Source organism: Dermacentor silvarum, chromosome 4 (assembly GCF_013339745.2).
Source record: "Dermacentor silvarum isolate Dsil-2018 chromosome 4, BIME_Dsil_1.4, whole genome shotgun sequence".
NCBI classification, from domain to species: Eukaryota; Metazoa; Arthropoda; class Arachnida; order Ixodida; family Ixodidae; genus Dermacentor; species Dermacentor silvarum.
In genome coordinates, this window is record NC_051157.2 from 118,529,726 (window position 1) to 118,550,483 (window position 20,758).

Genomic DNA, 20,758 nt, shown 5'->3' on the forward strand with positions numbered 1-20,758 from the left:
TTGCGACACAGGTACTACACTTGACAAGGAAGGGCTTGGTTTCTGGCAACTTCTTTTTCGCTTCTTCAGTGCGGAAATTCACGAGCAAGACGTGAGACATCTGGTAAGCCCTTATGCCACCAACCTGCTCAATAATGCCAGCGTTCCTTATAGGCTGACTAAAGTCCTCTATTTTGTACGGGCGTCCTGCTACGTCGCAATGTAGAACAACCATAGTCTTCAGTCCTCCGGTGGGCATGGGTGGCAGAATGATCGTGTAGTCCTTGGGCTCGTCGGAGAACAAAGAACTGCGGCCAGCGTCGGCCGTTGTCGCAGCTCGTGAGGTGCCAGCCATCCTGCGTCCGCACGCGTCGGTGACCAGAAGCAGAATGAGGCTATACAGCCACGCATGCAAGAAGAAATAAACTTTATTATAACGTGAAAGGATGAATGTGGTTGGGGCCCTTAGTCCAGGGCCCCAATGGCTGCCGCCACCGCTCTTGCTCGTCGTATCAGGGCCAGCCAGACCTGAGGCTCGGAGTGACGGAGGATCGCCTCCCACTGCGCATATGTTGGTTGGGGGATTTTAGAAGGGGGGTATCAGTTGGTAGTTTTTGGCACTCTATCGTGACGTGGAAAGTCGTCGGTGGTGCACCGCAGCCTGGGCAGGTGGTGGGGTATAAGGTTGGGGAGAACTTGTTGAGAAGGAGAAAGTTAGGATACGAGTTGGTTTGAAGTCGTCTCAGGGAGACGGCTTCATTCCAGGAGAATGATTTGGGTGGAGGTTGATATCGCAAGTGCCCTAGTCTGTAATAGTCTAGAGTGTCACGGTATGCGTTGAGCAAATTGTGGGAGGCTTGATCTGGGTTGGTCGCCTCACTGCCAGGGGCCCGGCAGGTTAGCTCTCGGGCAGCCGCATGAGCGCGGTCATTGCCCGACAGTGAGGCGTGACCAGGTGTCCAAATCAGCCTGATGCGTGGTATTGAGGGATCTGGAGATGCGGGGAGTTTGCGTATGCTGGTGAGAGCGCGGTTAGCTTCCTGGGGTATATAACCCCTGAGGTAGGCTCGACATGCGTCTTGCGAGTCTGTTATTATGATGTGGTCGTGATTTAGTGATCTTTTCCTGTGAGTGACGATCTGGTTGATGGCGAGTGCTATGGCCACCGTCTCCCTCATGAGCGTAGCCCCGGTTTGGACGCTGCATGAGGACACCATATCCCCCTGATCGTCCACCACCACCGACACTTGTTTTTCTTTGTTCTCGGTCGAAAGAGGGTACTGGGCAGCGTCGGTATAATAGGCGGTGCCCTCCGGTTGGGTGTTGAGGAATTTCCGAACGTATTTAACACGTGCGCTCTGGTGACCATTATGATACTCTGGATGCATATTGCGCGGCATCGGTGCTATGGTGAGTAAGGTTCCCATGTTTGAGGGGACGGGGACTTGCTCTCGCGTACAGGGTGAATGCTGTGGGTAGCCCAGCCTTGATAGCAAATGTCTGCCTGTGGAGGTCAGTCTTAATCTCTCGAGTTGTGCCATTCTGTGTGCTTCGATGTGTTCCTCGATGGTGTTGTGTACCCCTAGAGCAAGTAGTCGTTCCGTGGAAGCATAGAGAGGAATTCCTAGCGCTTGTTTAACGGCTCTCCTTATGATGGTGTTTATGCGGTTAGTCTGGGTCAGGGTCAGCTTGTGATATGGAAGGTGGTAGGTTAGACGGCTGATCATGCATGCCTTGACCAACCGTAGCATGTCGGCTTCCTTAAGTCCCGAGCGGCGGTTACTGACGCGCCTCATCATACCTATAATTTGCTCGCACTGTCGTCCAAGGAGATCTACCGTGAAGTGAGCTTTGTCATTCCACGCATGCCGAACATGTATTTATGCGAACCATATGATTGCGTTCGAGCATCGTCATCTTCGTCCACAGCTGGCGCGTTCGTGCGCTCGTGCTCTGCGATGATGATGATGATGATGATAAGTGGTTCTTGAGGGAAAGGGAAAGGTTGGCGCTATCTTCTGCAGCCCTTGAGGGAGCACGGCTCAGCGCCAACGTGCTCTGCGAGGTGAAGAGGTTTGGCACGCTTATGAGAGCGAGAGAGAAAGAGACGCATTCACGGAGCAGGTCTCCAGGAACGCGGAGTTGGCATTGTAACGCGGTGTCGGTGTTGCAAGCTTTGCTATGCAGCGCGTAGTGACGGCTGTAAGTCCGAGACGCGTGAAAATAAATGATCATCATTATGAGTAATAGGATGATAAGTTCGCGCGTACTTCCGGAAAACGCTGGGCTATGATCGCCCAGCTTCGCTTTTTCTAGCGTTGCACGGCCGAGTGCAAGGTTAAGCGTTTTTTTTTTCCACTATGGTAGCAAAGGAGAAGACCCAATAAGTATTTACTAGCTATTCAAATTAAAAATTGTGCTGTCTCCAACGACTACAACGAACGCACTATGAAACCAGAATTACCTGTTAACCTAATTCCTAACACATAAGGAAATGCTTTTCTTCAGCACATTTACTTTCGATAGAGTATGAAGTGCTCTTAGCCGATGACCGCTCACTTCGACAATGCAAGCCAGCCACAGTGAAACCTGATTTAATACAATGGTGTTCAGATTGTCAGCTCAAGTTTATCCAGCTGTTCTTGTTCGGAGTTCCCTCATGCTGGAGTTTCAGGCGCGAACACGTTGCTGCCGGAAATAAAGTTTATTCTCTTCGCTCACTTCTAGTAAACTTCAACTCTCTGACAGAATTTTTTTCGCATGGTCTTCCTTTATATTGTCGTACGAAAACTTAATTCCTTTTTTAAAGCTTTTTATTTATTTTTTACCATCCTTAAAGCGTTGAACAGCTGCACATCACCAATGGTACATAACCAGTGATTCCAGTTTACGTGAAAGAAGTTCATCGAAGAGTGGTATATGACCTGTGTTGAGGGTTGAATAATACTCCGCATAGTTATTTGATGCCTTCACTATTCAAACAACCTATTGTGCCATTCTGCTCCTTAGCGCTCTCTTCAGTGATGTTTTCAAGAGTATTCAATGCAACAGGTTGGATCTAAGTGGAAACCTTTCTACAAAGTCTCCAGAAAAACAAACACATTGATAGACACATAGATAGTTTCGTTCTTCAGAAATGGGGAAACAATATTCTGGAACAAAAATATATTAATCTCATTGCTGCCGATATAATGCAAGAAACACTTTGGTAGTGGTATTGAAAGCTCACCACAAAAATGAGTAAGCATTTGCAATACGCAGCTTGCTCCCCTAAGGTGTTTCTGCATTGACATTCGAATAGAAATTTCATCAGCACCTGTGAGTTGATAGAGTTCATCGCCCCAAATCAACACATACGAGATGTGATTCACCGTTAAGAGGGTTCGAGGTTAAGCTTCACGACCTATAGTTTTTACAAAGCGCATCGAGAGCTAGGTGCACGAGCACTTTTGCATATCGCTTCTATTGTTGTGCAGCCAGTGCAGGCAGGCGTCGAACCATTGACCATGCTGTGCTCTGCAAGAAAACCTCTTGAACAAGAAACCACTGTAGTAGGTCATTAAACGCTCTAAAGATCAACTTCAACACCCTCAGAACATTTATTGCTCTCCTTTGAGGTTGAATACAGGAATAGGTGGACTAACTGCACCACTACTACTATGGCAACATCATTTATGTTCTTTTCGTGACACATCTGTCTCCACACTGTGTCAAAATAATGTGTCGACGCCAACGGAGTACCATCGAAACTCAGCAGCTTACACGCAAAATGCTGAGTGATCCCGTGATCTTGAATGGCCAAGTTTTGGAGGGTCACCACTTGGCAATCTGCTTTATCGGTCACTGAAGCAGTTTTTGGCGTAATGGAGTGCGATTTAGAGAAAAAAGGAGGTACACGCATTCTATGGCGGCGCCAAAGCAACCACTCGTACGGGCGAACCGCTGGCGCCATCCATTTTGAGTGGCAGAACGATGGCGTAAGCTCCTTTTGGCGGCAGCTTCTCCAGGCCCACAAGGTTCTCGAGGATGAATATGTTTGCGGCTGAGACTGCCCGGTGCGCGGCATCGTCAGGAGCCGCGTCCACTGAAGGTGTATCCACACCAACGCCGTAAACACTCCGTTGTGTCGCCAGGTAAGAGGCCGCCTCCGGTTGCAGGGCCGGGAAGTGTTTGTCGCCGTTGGCGTCGATGCCCATATAGGCGGTCCGGTTGGGCCAGTGCTGCGCGAGATCAACAGTATGCGTGCGTAAGAACTTTGTGCTGGCATCTCCTTTCGTCTGTACGAACTCGTAGAAAAACTTATCGCATCTCATTTTTTTTAATTACAGCGAAGCTGTTATAGGCTCACTCTACGATGGTCGCGTCCGGCAATAGAAAATAACTCTCATTGGCCGTATGCTGTATGTGCGAGTGAAAGCGCGCGAGGGCGAGGGACGCGCGCTTTCACGGGGAGCAAACGCACGGCGGAGAGCAAACGCGACTTCCCAGTGAAAGGGGAGCGGTGGGCGAGGAGGGCATCGAGGTACCCTAGACTGTGCGTGTGCGTGCCCGCCTTCCCACTACGGCGCATGCGCGCAGGCCTGCCTAGGAGCCTACATGCAAAACGGCGTTGCATGTAGGCTCCCTAGCTCTGCCGGCCTCTGCGTCACGTAGCCCTGCCGGCCGTCACGTAGCCAGCATTTTGACAGCGGTTGTGTGGGGTCGCACAAACAACGCGCACAACTGTTGTCGACGGCGGCGGCGTTTTACCCACGTTCGCACCAAACGCGCGCTGTGTTGGTGGTGTTTATGAAGTACGTGCCAACCTTTGCTGTACACCCTATGGCGGTGTACCGTAGCGACCATAAGGCCATGGCCCCTGTGGTCACTAAATAAATGAAAACCACCGGATCATATATATTTCTCATTCTTTCATAGTTCAGATAACCAATTACACCATCACATCTTAATAGTCATAATTAGAAATACATAATTCCCATCACTTCGCTGGTCTTCCATCTCCACGCCAGTGGAAGGGCTGACTGTTTTTTTCTTTTCGTTACCTGTGTCACTACACAGCTCTCCATTCGAAGTTATTGGCACGATCTTGTCACTAAATAATTTCTGCGCTTTTACGTCACAAAACTACTACCTGATAAAGAGGCGCGCCCTGTTGGAGTAATTTTGGCCACCTGGGGTATTTTAACGTGCACCCAATGCACGGTACACAGGCGTTCTTGCATTCCGCTCCCATGAGGATCAAACCCGCGATCTCGAGCTCAACATCACAAAGCCATAGCCACTGGGTTACTGCGGCGGTTGACGTCGTGGCTTTCCTCTGCACATTGATCGTCAGCACAGAATTGGAATCTGTGCGTGTATCCCAACATGCTTGTTTTACACTTTTGCCACGTACGCCGAAGGGTTGGAACGAATTTCCCAGTAAAACTGTAACCTATAAAAATGAGAATTTGTTAAAGCATTAGCCAAAATTGAAAAAAATAGTAATCATGTGTAAAAACTGATGTCGACAGCTATCTCAGTTCTTTATGCCACTTTCCCACGACTGTGAATTTAACAAACCTTCAGCTAACATTGTATAGTTAGCTTCGAATGCGTGTAGATAATTTTCTTCTTGTGCTGTTTCTGTTGTAATTCACTCCTCCTCTAATGCTGAAATGCGTGGAGGGTAAATAAATATTTGTTATTTACAAATGGGATTGGTATTCTTTGCCTACTTCAGGCGTTTCGAACCTATCTATCTATCTATCTATCTATCTATCTATCTATCTATCTATCTATCTATCTATCTATCTATCTATCTATCTATCTATATATATATATATATCTATCTATCTATCTATCTATCTATCTATCTATCGATCTATCTATCGGTTGCGCTGACCCATAGTCCAAGTTTCCTAATATCTTGGGCCACTAGGTTTGTGGTCGTGCTCATGATGCCGTCGAGGTCATTGCATCGCCGTCATGCCAGCTTTGTGATCTGATTCTCACCATGACATCTTCATTACGTGGTGGTCGCCGTACAGTCATTATGCATTCGTTGCCACACCGCCGTCATGATTAACTCAATGCCAACGCATGATCGTCGACAGTCGCCGTGAAATCTGTTTCTGATTCCTTACTCCATAATGGCAAGAAGGCTCGAAGCGAAGATGGGAGATCCTGAAACACGTTGTCATCATTGCCAGTGTGGGACCGCTCGAAGACAAAAAACCCTGCACTGCATGGTCACAAATTACTTCTGTATACATTGTTATCCTAAGTAAGTATTCGTCTCTTCCATCGTCAGTGTCTACCTTAGCTTGGTACAGGAGCTGTTACCTTTACAGGCTACCGATAATTCGTTCTATGCATTCAATGGTGTGCCGAACTCCCAGTGACAGCTCGTATTCTCGATATTAGCATTATAACCGCAGGTTTCATTCCTCAACTATATCGCTATCTACCTATCTCCTAATATTGCGCTAATCATTTTTTTCTCGTTTTCTTCGCCACAACTTCTTCATCACTCAGGCTCTTCCTGGCTTACAATGATTGGCTTTCTATTTGTGGCTCACGACCCCTTGATTAAGAGTCCGGTTTTACAAAGTTAAATGTAAGCTAGCTACATTTAGAGACTCAGGAGCTGCTGCCGAGTATATTTCAAGTCACCTTTAGTCTTCAAAATCAATTGATTTCGGACATGTTCCATGGTGACCGTTTCACCTATAAACATTGTGATCATCATGCTTCCCAGTTTATATAATCCACCTGTAGGACGTACGCCTCCTCCATTGATCTCCAGTCATGTGTCGGCTTTCCATCAGCCCATTTTGTCGTTATCCAGTAAATTTCCTTATGTTATCACTCCTGCTTCTCCATTCCACCACTTACTACTCCAACCTACCTTTGACACATATTCATAAACCACCACTTCCTCGCATGGCCTACGCAAATTCTTAACTTATCGTAACTAAAATATTGTCTGCCTGCGTTTGCTTTGTGTTACATATAGCATTGTTATCTTTTGAGGTTACGCCTCTACTTCACTGCTGCATTGATCGTTCCAAGGACCATATGGTCCTTTAACGTTTTTTCGTTATACTCCAAGTTCTGTCTACGTAGGTTAGAACTGACAGGCTCCATTCGTCACGTCATTTTCTTTTACGGGGATACGAGAAAAGATACAAGACACATTTCTCACAATTATCAAACGAATGTCTTATCTTCTGCACATTTCCTTCTAATTATGCGGATCCCTTGTGACTGCTCAGGTTCGACAAAGGCACTATTTAGCTTTATAGCACCATTTAATTGCACCAAGAATATTACTATCAACCACGAATTCTGGTCCGGTTGCTAGGCTACTGAGCCTTATTTTCACATGTAATATTCTTCAGAACTATCCTGTTTGCTTTCGCATTTTCTTGCTTTATTTACCAGGAGTCGTTTGAAAAAGGGCAGTGTCATTTCTAAGCCGCAACAAGGGGAGATGTTCCGTTTTAAGATGGTCGAAAATTTACCTTAGACTGTCCGGTGTGGGCCACGAAGAGGCACCCGCTCGGAAGCTGTCCATTCTTCTCCTCCCAGCGCAGTATGTCGTCCACGGAGAGCATATACTCGGGATTCTGCGCAACTTGTTCCCTCACGTCTACAACTGCCACTGGCAGGAACAACAAACGGCTGAGTGGTATCTGCGTCGCGTCCCATCCACCCTTGTGGAAGTGCACTGGAGAGTCCAGGTGGGTTCCACCATGTATTGCTTCTTCCATCACGTCCTCTTGGAACCTGGTCGATTTACAGGTGAGTTCGCATAATTGCATGTTCCACTCGCTGTAATTCTGATTCAATCCTTGTTACCACGAAACAAACGCGCCATTTTTAAGCTATCTACCATGTAAACGTGATATCCGAGTTGTACGAAAATGACTGTGATCCAAGCGCACTAGTGATCACATGTAAAAATTAAATGAATGTCGATGTGGGTGCATTCTGGTGTACCTTCTTGTGTCTTCGTTCCCGGTCCACGCTACAACTCGCTCATTTTAAGAAATAAAAAGTGCAATGCACAAATGAAATGCAAAAAAGACAATGATCTACAGATAACACACAAATAAAATGCAATCGTTTTACAAAAAGAATTAACTGAATTTAAAAATTATCATACCTTAATTCAATGGCATTAGTTTTACCTAGATAGGAAACCTGAAGCGCGAAATGGTCACCTGCAGCATGGCGGAAAATAAGTCCGAGTTTCACTTATGGTTGATTAAGCGTTGCAAATTCTCCGTAGACTTCTTCTTAGGCCCTATACTAGAAACGCTCTCAGTACTCGTTCAGCGTACAATGTGTTATAACCAACGTATTAAGTTCGCTATTATTAGAGCTTTTTAACAATTTTATTGCGATAGCAATTATATGGACACTCCAAAGCAGATTTCTGCCGTCGGCGTCGCCGTCGTCGTCGCCGTGAGGTTCCGTATGACGTCAATGGAGATGAAATCGTCGCCGCCGAATGCTGTATGTGCGAGTGAAAGGGCGCGAGGGACGCGCGCTTTCACGGGGAGTGAACGCACGGCGGAGAACAAACGCGCGTTCTGTGCCGTGCTCTCTTAAGGGCTGCAGAAGTAGGCGTCTCTTTCCTCCTTTACAATCACCATATATGTAGAGCAAACGCGCCTTCTTCTGACGCACGAAAGGCCGTGGGGGGGGGGGGCGGAGGGGGAGGGAAGGGAGGCGAAGTTTAGCTGCGGCATCAAGTGCCTATTTATATCAGAGGCTCCGGCAACACTCACCAACGCCGCACGCATTTTGTGCGAACGCGGGCAAAACGCCGACGGCGTCGACAACAGTTCTGCGTGCTGCCGGTGCTGCTGCATGTCCAAGTTTATACAGCTGATAAAGCTACTATCATTACTCCGTATAGCTCTCTACAAATTTGCTATCGCAATTGATGCTTCGCCTTTCAGGTGAAACTGCGACAATTTTTAAGACGTTCACCATGAGACAAAGAGACTATTTTATTTTTTCAGCTGGGTGCGCAGAATTTTGTTGAGAAAGGTGGTGAGAACACTGAGCACTAAGTGACCTGACAGGACCCGTTCTCAAGCAAGCACAACTGAGCACTTGCGCGTTTCAACACCAGAGGTATGCATTGAGACATGAAAAATGTGCACGTGCACACTTCAGGTCATTGCACAAATTAAGCAACACTTTAAGAAAAAAAGCCGAATTGCTGAGCTGATAAACAACTGTGCGCTCTCATACGTGCGTCGATGCGAGCGGAGCTGGAACGCATAAATGGAAATCAGCTCTGTACAGCACACATTGTGCTTCAGGCGTCGATATAGCGTTGCACGTGGTATATGTAGGTTTTCTTTTCGGGTAGTGAATTTATTCGTATTATGTGCGTTGTTTCCGGGTTATTGGACCCGCGTACGAACAATGACACGGTAATCTCCCAGCACTTGTGTGTGGCTGAGTGGCCGTACAACGCACATGGGTGCCTTGTGCCGCGTCGTTTGATTGCAGGTGGCGCGAGACCCGCGCTGTAAAAGCTTAGCTCCACGGCATATTTCACGCACCAACGTATCAATCTCGAGCACTAGCATCGCGAGCGTGTGATATTGTAGCACTCTCAGCGTTAATGCTATCGGCAGTTGATGTAGTGGATGTCCTCCAAAGTAATCACAGAAAGCAGCGTGCCGTTTTTGATGAGACAGAGGCGAAGAAACACGCTCCTGTGACGGAATATGGTGCCGTTACGGTGACGGGACGGCGCGGATGATGCCTGTGTGAACCAGGTCTTATCCTAAAAAAGACAACTGTCGCCCTGCGCTCTACCTACGACGTCCAAATATTGTGACAGATGATGACGGGTATTATTGCGATAGCAATTATACGGACACTCAAAGCGGATTTCTGTCGTCGGCGTCGCCGTCGCCGTGAGATTCCGTATTCCACGGCGATGAAATCGTCGCCGCGCGCTGTATGCTGTATATGCGTGTGACAGTGCGCGAGGGTCGCACGATTTCACGTAGTAGTAAGTGGTTCATGTGGAAAGGGGAAATGTTGACGCTATCTTCTGCAGCCCTTGAGGGAGCACGGCTCAGCCGATTTCACGGGGAGCGAACGCACGGCGGAAAGCAAACGCGCGTTCTGCTGTCGTGCTCCCTTTAGGTCTGCAGAATTAAGCGTCTCTTCCCTCATTTACAATCATCATATATATATATATATAGAGAGAGAGAGAGAGAGAGAGAGAGCAAATGCGACTTCTTCCGTCGCGCGAGAGGCCGTGGGGGGACGGGTGGGAGGGAGGAGAGGCAACGGTTAGTTGAGGCAGCAAATGCGTATTTATATAAAAACGTTGCGAAGGGAGAAGGTGGTAAAGGCTTCCGACGCTGCTCGAATATATTGCGGTCTCCGACTTAGGTTCTGGTGAAATACAATCAACAGTCTGCGAGATAGAGCTGTGCTTGGGAAACTTATGCTTCACATAGGTCTGTAGCGAATTTTTCCCACTCGGTCAATCGGAGAACGAAATACTGTTATGTCACTACCACGCCGTCAACGTTGTGCCTAATGTTGCTTTCGTACTCGTTTAGACAAGCGTCGATTGTGATATCGTGGTTACTTTAAGTTGCATCACTCAAGTGAACCTTCGGAGGTCGACTTGGGAGAGAGAGAGAGAAAGCAAGGAAATTCAGGGAGGTCTGGTTGACCTCCTTGCCATTCCTCTCTTTGCTTTCTCTCTCTCTGTCGGAAATAAACCTTTGGTGCTGCGCTCTAAATAAATGAGGGATAATATGATGTTACTCACCGAATTGGCTTGACTAACGCCGATCCAATAAAAGGTTACGCACTATTCGCCAGGATTATGTCACGTCTACTAGATCGTGCTGTGATAAATAAAAGCAAATTTTTTGTTGGGAGCGTTGTTCAATAGTCCGCTCACGTTTGACTTAGTACTATAACATCACTTGGATAATTGATACCTTGGCAAGTTGGTTGATTAATTTATATTTGCATCGATCGATTGATTGATCGAATGACTGATTTGTCTCAAACCAACATGTCCCAAGGTGGCTGCAAAACACTCTAGTGGAAAGCGCCGGAATAATATGGACCACGCGGTGTTATTAACGTGCAGCTAAACCGTAGTAAATGAAATCTTTGTGCGTTCGTACACTGTCTCAATGCAGTGAGTAGGGATCAAAGTTTACGGATCCCCGCGTTCTGCTTCCCAACACGGATTCGCAAGACATACGCCATGACTACTAAGAACTCAGGGTGAATGTACTCCTTTATGCCTTTAAATATAAGCATACACTTCAAGTGGCAAATGGAACTATGATTACTTGTCATCTGAACTTGACCGACAGAACATAAACGCCAGCGTTTTGTTTAAAAGCTTTGGCGTTTTGCAAAACACCAAAATTTGATTGAGGATTTCGTTCCCTCCCCCTTCTAAAACAAACATATTTAATCAAATTAAGTGGATTCATGCGGAGCAGCAATGCGCGTGTTCTTCACTACTCCTAGTCTTTGTTAAGAATCGATCATTTTCAACGGTGGCTAAATGCAGGAATGTGAGTAAAGAGCACCGCATCGTGAACAGTTGTGGCACACGCTGAAAATGGCGTGTAGCAACTGTACGAATAGCCGGAGAAGTAGAAATAAAGGAAATTGTTTCGAAAACAACAACCATTTCAGAAATAAGGTGACTGCATTTGTGCAAGTTTGTATCCAGTTTCCTACCTCGTCGCTTGCATTGCTAAATCGCAAAGAGAACAAAGACTGCCTACCATCCAGATCTCGTGGCGTTGTAAATGGTCACGTTCAGCTTGTAATAGCCGTTGTCGTCCCAATATATCGTCTGGTTGTTGAAGTTGTGCGACAAATCCACCACGTCGTAGCTCTGGCACCATTGTGCGGGAACGAGTCCTCGAAGAATATCTCCATGGACCAGGTTTAGTAGCCCCAAGGAAGCAAAAAGCGTCCTTGTCACATCACGCATCTGAAAATTTGAAGTGATGGTTCGCGTCATTGTCAGACAAATTGAAGTTGTGCAACTGCTCGGTTGGAGGAACCTGAGAAGAATGCGAAGGGAATGACAACGACTTCCCTGTCGCAACATTTCTTTCTTCGTTTCAACAGCCGACACGTTTCCTTATCTCTCACTGTCTGGACAGGCGTCACATAAACAAGTGCCGCGCTAAGATGTAGCGCCGCGTGTAAGCGATAAAATTTGAGCGTTCCAAGAATTCTGCGGCTAGCAGGAGTCTCACGCGTGCCTGATATGGAAGGCCTTGTCTATTCCGGCTAACGTACTCACCCTAGGGTGTTTTCTTCCTTGAGAGACGGGGGGGGGGGGGGGCATTCTGTAAGTGTCCAGCTAGTTGAGATGTCCCTTTCGTCTCCTACTGAAGTTCTGATTGGCTGGGCTGGGGCATGCGTGAGGAGACATGCCACCCCAGCAAATGAGCACTTCCGCAGCAGGCAAAATCGACCTCTCTAGGTGGACACTTGCACAATACCCCCCCCCCCCCTACACCATTAGTATTAAAGAGATTGAGGAGTTCGTGGGTACGCCTGTCAGCCACAATTTGCCCCTGTTACAATGAAGCACCAGGCTAATGAATGATGTGGCTCATGAACGATATCCTTATCTTAATAATACAAAAGAGCTAGCAAAAGGGTGACCACTTCGAGGAAAAAAAAAACATGTGGTTGATCCCTCTTATATAGGAATCGGTATAGAACACGAAAGTGAAACGTGTCTTCACAGAAGTAGTGTAATGTTTGTTGCACATTGATATATAATGTCTATTGGTGTTTTGTGGCTAAAGCGCCCTTAGGCGTTGATGCACCTACGCTGACGCCTGGTGGCACGTCTCCTCCATCACGACTACCAACGTCGATGACCATGAGCAACCGTCGTGCATATCGAAGCTGCACTACGCTGCACACGCTAGCACAACGCGAAAGACGAAGCACGTAACTGACACACTAATACAACGCGCAAGACAAAGCACGTAACTGAATCGTCACCGAGTCAAATCAGCGCGTACAGCGCGTCGTAATTGCAGCCTCCGCGATCAACTTCAGAAACATTTTCAGAGCTAATTGCGGAGGCCACGCTCCGCTGTGCTGAGTACGGTGAACGCCACCTAGGTGACGTTGGTAGTGCTTCTTGATGCCAGCGTCCCTTCGAATGCTGGCATCGAGGCGTCGTAGTGCTGAGACCACCGAAGCGTTCACTGTCGGTGCGCGTTAGTGTCATAATGCAGTACTTCTCTTTTCTGCTCGTAGGCGGCGGCACCGCCCCGAGCAAGAGCGCGGGTACACGGAGGAGTGTTAGATATATAAGGCGCGTCTGTGTAGCTCTCTGCAAATGCGTTTGTGGCGCAATGGGTTAAACGCTCGGCGATCTATCGTCGCGGACCGAGAGGTCGTGGGTTCGATTTCCAAATTTTGCATGTTTGTGGAACTTTTTCTTCTGGTTTCTTTCTTTGTATTATGTTCTATGACGTATTTCCGTGACGGAAATACGTCAGTGAAGTCTTGGTGGACCCCGGCATAAAACACTTTCGTGTTAATAATATGAAGATCCCATGCACACAAGGATTCTTTATGCGAGCCATTTTGCAGGTATCAGCGCTTAGGGGGTCCGCTAAACGCTACCACAGAGACCGTGTAAGGCTATTAAATGTGTGTGCGATGCAAGCGTGCTTGCGATGACTGCAGCCAAGCCACAACGATTATGACAGTGTGATGGCGATGGCATGGCGATGTCATGGTGACTGACGTTGTAATCTAGCGAAGAAACGGCCCTGGTGATGTGCCGTACAGGCCACAGCATTAATATTACGCAATATTGTGGGCGTTTATTACGCACGTCTTCTTCATCTGTATATTATCATCATCATCCTACGTTGCGCGATCCTCATCTTCAGTTATGTGTGATCATCATCATCGGGTGTGTGCTTTTGCTGGTTCGCTGCCGAGTACTCGGGCCGAATAAACGTCGTGCCAACAGAGACGCCATAAGTGGTGGAGGTCAGGTACACGCCGTTGCGCCTGCTCGCTGCGGAAGATACCGAACTGCCTCCCGGCCGACAGCGCATTATTACCATTATGTCGACCGATATCGACCATGGTGACGTCTTGGTCTTGCCCTCTTCCCGTTGCCTTCATAAAGGCATCGCTTTTGCGCCAGGTGTGGTTCGATTTCACAATGGCTCGGCGCTTGTCACCGCCACGAACGCGACATCGGAGAAAATTCTCCTTCCGCAAAGCACCACAGTGGCTTGCGCGGCCGACCCAGGGCCTGTATGCGTCGTGCCCCTTACGACTATGTCTTCCAAAGACCCTTCTACTTGTGCTACTGCTTCTCCCTCCGCCCTTACTGCAGCCATCAGCAGTGACTTGCCACCTTCACATATGCAGCAGCTGCTTGCTTTGTTGAACAAACACGCGAATTTATTTGATGTCCATTCGTCGACTCTGGGCCAAACCACAGCTGCAGCGCATCGCATTCAGACAGACGAAGCGTCGATAGTGCGCCGACGCCCGTACCGCGTGTCCCTAGCCGAGCGGAAAATCATAGAAGAAAATGTCGCGGACATGTTACAACAGAAGGTCATCCGGCCCTCAGCTAGCCCTTGGTCATCTCCGGTTGTTTTGGTGCGAAAAAAAGACGGTTCCGTGCGTTTTTGCGTCGATTACCGGGCCCTCAATAAGATCACTCGAAAGGACGTATACCCTATGCCTCGCATTGACGACGCCCTTGATTCACTACAAGGTGCAGAATACTTTTCGAGCCTCGATCTGCGTTCTGGCTATTGGCAAATTCCCATGCACGAAGACGATAAAGAAAAAACAGCGTTTGCCACCCCTGATGGACTTTACGAATTCAACGTCATGCCTTTCGGGCTATGCAATGCACCTGCGACTTTTGAACGCATGATTGATACCGTGCTGCGTGGCCTGAAATGGAAAACTTGCCTCTGCTACCTGGATGACATTGTCGTCTTTTCATCCACGTTTCCTCAGCACCTGCAACGCTTAGATGAAGTTCTGACGTGCCTTGGCGACGCTGGTCTTCAGCTCAACACGAAGAAATGCCATTTCGCCAGCAGATCCATTAAGGTCCTGGGGCATGTCGTGAGCAAGGAGGGCATACGTCCTGACCCTGACAAGATTGCTGCGGTCCTTCGCTTCCCTCGCCCAGAAAAGCCTAAAGACTTGCGAAGCTTCCTTGGCCTCGCTTCTTATTTCCGTCGCTTTATACGGAACTTTGCCTCCATCGCTGCGCCACTACACAAACTACTTGCTTCCGGTGTACCCTTTCACTGGTCTCAAGATTGTGAAGCAGCCTTTGGCATGTTAAAGGGCGCCCTCACGTCTGAACCTGTGCTTTGCCATTTTGATGAGACTGCACCGACTCTCTTGCACACAGACGCTAGCGGCCACGGCATCGGTGCCATTCTTCTGCAACGCAACAACTCTTCGCACGAGAGAGTCGTTGCATACGCCAGCCGCGTACTCACCGATGCCGAGAAGAACTATACAATAACTGAGCAGGAGTGCCTGGCGATTGTTTGGTCCGTACAGAAGTTTCGTCCCTATTTGCACGGGCGTCATTTTACAATTGTTACGGACCACCACGCATTATGCTGGCTCTCCACTCTCAAGAACTTGACTGGACGGCTGGGTCGCTGGGTTCTCCGCCTGCAAGAATATGACTTTGACATTATTCATAAGTCAGGCAAAAAACACCAAGATGCTGACGCTCTTTCTCGTTGCCCGCTTCCTGCGTACCCACTTGACACCTCGGCAACTGCGTCGCAAAGCAGCTTTTCGGATGTCACTTCTGCGCCGTTTTCCTCTCTAGCCACCATAGACCGCCTTTCTCCGGACGACGATCAAACATTTGCATTTCGCCAAAGGGCTGACCCATATTGTCGGCGTATGATAGACCACCTCTCTGGCGCTTCTCGCCCACCTAACGCGCGGCTTCGACGCCAACTCGCACAATTCAAGCTGAACAATCACGTGCTGTATCGGCGCATTTACCACCTTGACGGTCAACGCTGGGTGCCCGTTCTACCACGCTCTCTTCGAGCCCATGTCCTCAAAGCATTCCACGATGACATGACTGCTGGCCATCTCGGCTTCCACAAAACCTATGATCGCATTCGAAGCCGTTACTATTGGCCTGGCCTTTCTACTAGTGTGGCGAGATACGTCGGTTCCTGTTCTCCGTGTCAGCGTCGCAAACTCCCAACCTCTGCTCCTGCCGGCGAATTACTGCCTATTCCGTGTCCTGACGCACCATTTGAGGTTGTTGGTATCGACCTTTACGGGCCCCTTCCTGTTACTGCAGCTGGAAATCGGTGGATAGTGACCGCCATCGACCACCTGACGCGCTACGCTGAGACAACATCAGTGATCACTGGCTCAGCTTCGGAGGTTGCCGACTTCGTCCTTCAAGCTATAATTCTGCGCCATGGTGCTCCTCGAGTACTGCTCAGCGACCGTGGAAAGGTCTTTCTCTCGCAACTTTTAAACGAAGTCCTGCGCGCCTCTGGTATCACCCACAAAACAGCGTCGAGTTACCATCCACAGACTAACGGCTTGACAGAGCGATTTCATCGCACGCTTGCCGACATGATCGCCGTATATATTCAGCCTGATCACAAGAATTGGGACAAAATTCTACCTTTCGTCACTTTCGCCTACAACACGGCCGTTCAGCGTACCACCGGCTACTCGCCATTTTACTTAGTTTACGGACGGTCGCCTACTTCCCTTCTAGACGTTTCTTTCTTCGATGCTCCTGTCAATCCATCTGCATCGTCTAGCGAAGAATTCCTTTCACGACTCGCCCAGTGTCGCCAGCGTGCTCGCGTCAACACGGCGGCCAGGCAACACGACCGGAAGATCATTTATGACACCCTCCATCGCGTTGTGTCCTTCCGACCTGGTGACGAAATACTTCTATTGACGCCCCTTCGCACGCCTGGTTTGTGCGACAAGTTCCAGCCGCGTTTCATCGGGCCCTACATCGTCCTGGAGCAGACATCACCCGTCAATTATCGCGTGACTCCTGTTGTCGCCGCCACAGACCGCCGTTGTCGCAGCACCGAGGTCGTTCATGTCTCCCGCATGAAACCGTTCACGCGGCGGTCTTCGTCGCCTTGACTTGCGGCCAGGATGGCCGCTTCCACGTGGGGGGGAAATTAGTGTGGGCGTTTATTACGCACGTCTTCTTCATCTGTATATTATCATCATCATCCTACGTTGCGCGATCCTCATCTTCAGTTATGTGTGATCATCATCATCGGGTGTGTGCTTTTGCTGGTTCGCTGCCGAGTACTCGGGCCGAATAAACGTCGTGCCAACAGAGACGCCATAATATGTATGTTTATGCAGCACACGGCCCGCAAGTAATGCCCCAATGCGAACATATCCTGAGGATGCATAATGCAAGGAGTCGACATGACGGGGTAACAGCGATGCCACATCGATTAAGGCGATGCAAGATGCTGGTCGATCGAAGAAAAGTGATGAGAGATGTATGCACAAATAAGTATGAAACATATATAAAAAATCTTCTCAGATTTTACACACTGCTGAGTCCCTGTTACCGCGCGGCGTTTGTCCGCAGAACTCATGCGTATAAATGCAGAATAATTGCTTATTACGTATAAGTAGATACCAAGTAATGTTGGATCTGCGTAAGATATGGTGGAATGGCAAAGGTGGATGCAGGCAATATGCATTTTTTTAATCAACAGCACTTGAATTACTACACACTTGCTGAATTGCCACGTCGTTTATTAACGTGTTGACGTGTTTATGCTAATAATTGGCACGTTTCTGCTGAGAGACACTGGTCGCCGATACCATGTTAGGTGCTGCTTTGTGTGGTAAATAGCGGCCTGGGAAGTCTGAAGGATATGTCACCTTGGGTCTTCCAAATTGGGTAATTTCCTTGCAACCACAGGATCAATGACGCCTTCTGTGTGTGCTGCAGGTATTAGGTCCGAGTTTAGAATGCCAAGTCCCAGTGCCTCTTTCACGAACGGAGAAAAGCCCTGTCTGTTTGGCTCCAAATGTATTTGTTAAATCTACAGTAACTACCACTGGCATCTTTTAATGCGCATTGTAAGGCGGCAGGCGGGCAGGCGACAGCGTTAAGGGCCCCGCGTCGCAGTAAGTCCGCTGTTGGCGTCCGGCCCCATCGCCGGCGTTGGCGTCCCGTGAGCGAAAATTGCGGTATAGTTTCTATATGGCACTCAAGTTCTTCTTCTGTTACTAAAGTTGCTTGTAACTTGTCTTACATTCTTTAAAATGTGGTTCCTCGGTATTTTGAGCATGACAGCCCACGAACAAGTGTCATGAGACAAAACACCGACAGGGCATGCCTTTGATGTTAAATCTTCTCAGACTGAAATATTAAAAGTGCCTCTCATATTAGAGGACCACAGTGCAAGTGCGCTGATACAGTACGTAATGAAGTTGCACGAAACGAATAGCCAGCATCAGCAGCAACTATTGGATTTTTTACTGCAAGCAAACTTTCGGCAAATAAGCAAGACACCTATGCAATTTGTCAAGCCTGAAGTCTACGACTGGTCGTACGCAGGAACTGCCTAGGAATGGCTTGATCTTTACAAGTACACCTGTGAGAGGAATTGCTGGCGGGAGGACACAGACAAAGATGACCATGCGGGTCTACTTGGGAGGTGGTGACAAGATTCGGCACGAGCTTCGAGCTTCTGAAAAAGCTGAACGTCCATGGAACGAGTGGTTATAGAGCTTTTTAACGCGCGTTAAGGGCCCCGTGTCGCAGAAAATCCGGCGTCGGTCTCGGCGTCCGCGGCCAAGAAAATCATCCCGAACCACCCGGACCACGCAGGCCCTCCGCGTGGCGCAGAAGCGCTGCTGAGCTAATTGAATTTCTCAAAGTAAAGTGCGTCAGAAATATCGTAAAGTACGACTTATCCACAATATGGAGGTATGATAGCGTCGGATTGTAGTTGGAATATACGAGAGAACATAATTCAGCTCCGCGGAAACTGAAACACAAACCCCTTTTCCAGAATTTCTACCATTAATACAGCGGTGCGCCCCGGTCGGTGTTCCTTGCTAAAACACCATCCAGATGGCGCTCGCCTCCGCGGCAACGGCGCGCCGAGGCGTGAATGCAGAAAAAAAATGTCGCAGTTTCGCCCGAAAGGCGAAACATCAATCGCGATAGCAAATTAGTAGAGACCTATTCGGAGTAAGCATAGTAGTTTTTTTATCGGCTGCGTAAACTTGGACACATTCGCTTACTAACTGAATTAACAAGCGTGGTGTCAGCGCGCACAAGCAAGCATGAATAGATCACACCGAATGACCGCAGACGACTGTCAAAACGCTGGCAGCAAGGGTAGCCGCCACAGCGGGCGAAGGTTCGTGCGGTCAATCGCTTCAACGGAAACTGAGCGGCGAATCCACAACGCATACAAAGGTCAGAGCCGCGTGGAGATAACAGACAGTGCGGGCGACCGCTACAGCCACGGGCAAAGTACGAGTGCAGTTGTTGGCAGAGTAGAAGCTCCCCCCCCTCCCTCCCACGCTGCCTTCCCGCTTTCTTGCTTTCGCTTGGGAGATTGAGTGGCAAGTTCCCCTTACGCCCGGTTGCAAGATACGCCTTTGGTGCCGGAGCACAGCGTAACCCCGCTTCCCGCCCTCCCATACCCCCATGTACTGTCGCGCGACGCGTTTGCTTTCCGCCGTGCGTTAGCTCTCCGTGATAGCGCGTGTCCCCCGCGCGCTATCACGGAGCGCGCGTGTCCCCCCCGCGGCGAGGATTTTATCGCCCTTGGACTTTATACGGAACCTCACGGCGACGGCGACGGCGACGCCGACGGCAAAAATCCGGTTGAAGTGTCCATATAATTGCTATCGCAATAAAAAGCTATGGTTACCGGGAAGCCTCACAAACAGTCACGGATCTTTGAATGCTATCGCGTTGCAAACTTAAGGTGGTGGTCCTACTCCGGCGGCACGAGCCTCCCGTTTTCAGTACTTTTGGAGCAACCGTGGCGGGTCTTCTACTTAGGATATGAAGTTGTGTACACCATAAAAAAACCAAATTATTGTAGATTCCAACCATGTATAATATAAAGAAATTGAGTAATGTGATTTAGAAATAAATGTTCAAGAACAAGTATGGGGTAGATGGTTTTTGCGAACTGTCTCAGTTTTGACCACATTTCGAAGAAACTACCGCATTTACTGCATTGCGGCTTGCTCTGTAGCTTTAGGACATACTTATCTATTTCCTAGACGCAGCAAAATAATGTTGAATTTTTGCTTTTTGGATAATTTGCTTTGGAAGATTGCCAAATATCGCAAATTTCTGTTTTAAGCAGCCCGGCAACTACAAGCTCACGGAAGATAAATTTTGGACAAATTAGACTTCACGAAATTTGAATTTAGGACCCAAAATTTCATTCATGTACCTTTATTAGTTTTGCTAATAATGCGACCGGAATTAAGGAATATTTATTATTCTGGTCCTACGCTTGCCCATTTTTGCGGGAAGGTACTAAAGCTACGAAGCTGCAGTTTAAAACTAATAAAGGTACATAAATGAAATTTTGCGTCCTAAATCAAAATTCCTTGAACTCTAATTTATGCAAAATTTTGCTCCTTTGACCATGTAGTTGCCGGGCTGTTTACAACAGAAGTTTGCGATATTTGGCAATCTTTAAAGGCAAGTTATCCAAGAAATAAAAAT

At 48.2% G+C, this 20,758-nt stretch overlaps 1 protein-coding gene across 3 annotated transcripts in view; it reads right to left on the reverse strand.

The window, feature by feature from the left end:
- LOC119450575 (isatin hydrolase-like) overlaps positions 1 to 12,121 on the reverse strand; it is a 53,665-nt gene extending 41,544 nt beyond the window's left edge. For 2 of the 3 annotated variants that reach the window (XR_007466477.1, XR_007466478.1), the window contains exons 1-3: positions 11,766 to 12,121; positions 7,485 to 7,749; positions 3,714 to 4,199 (exon numbers count right to left, since the gene is read on the reverse strand). Coding sequence is in view for 1 of the 3 variants with exons in the window: in XM_037714079.2 (XP_037570007.2) it covers positions 3,882 to 4,199; positions 7,485 to 7,749; positions 11,766 to 12,097 (915 nt within the window). In the remaining 2 variants the exon portion in view is untranslated. Of the gene's footprint in view, positions 1 to 3,559; positions 4,200 to 7,484; positions 7,750 to 11,765 lie in introns of those variants that run through there. The other variant, XM_037714079.2, reaches the window with a different exon arrangement.
- Positions 12,122 to 20,758: the final 8,637 nt, after the last annotated feature.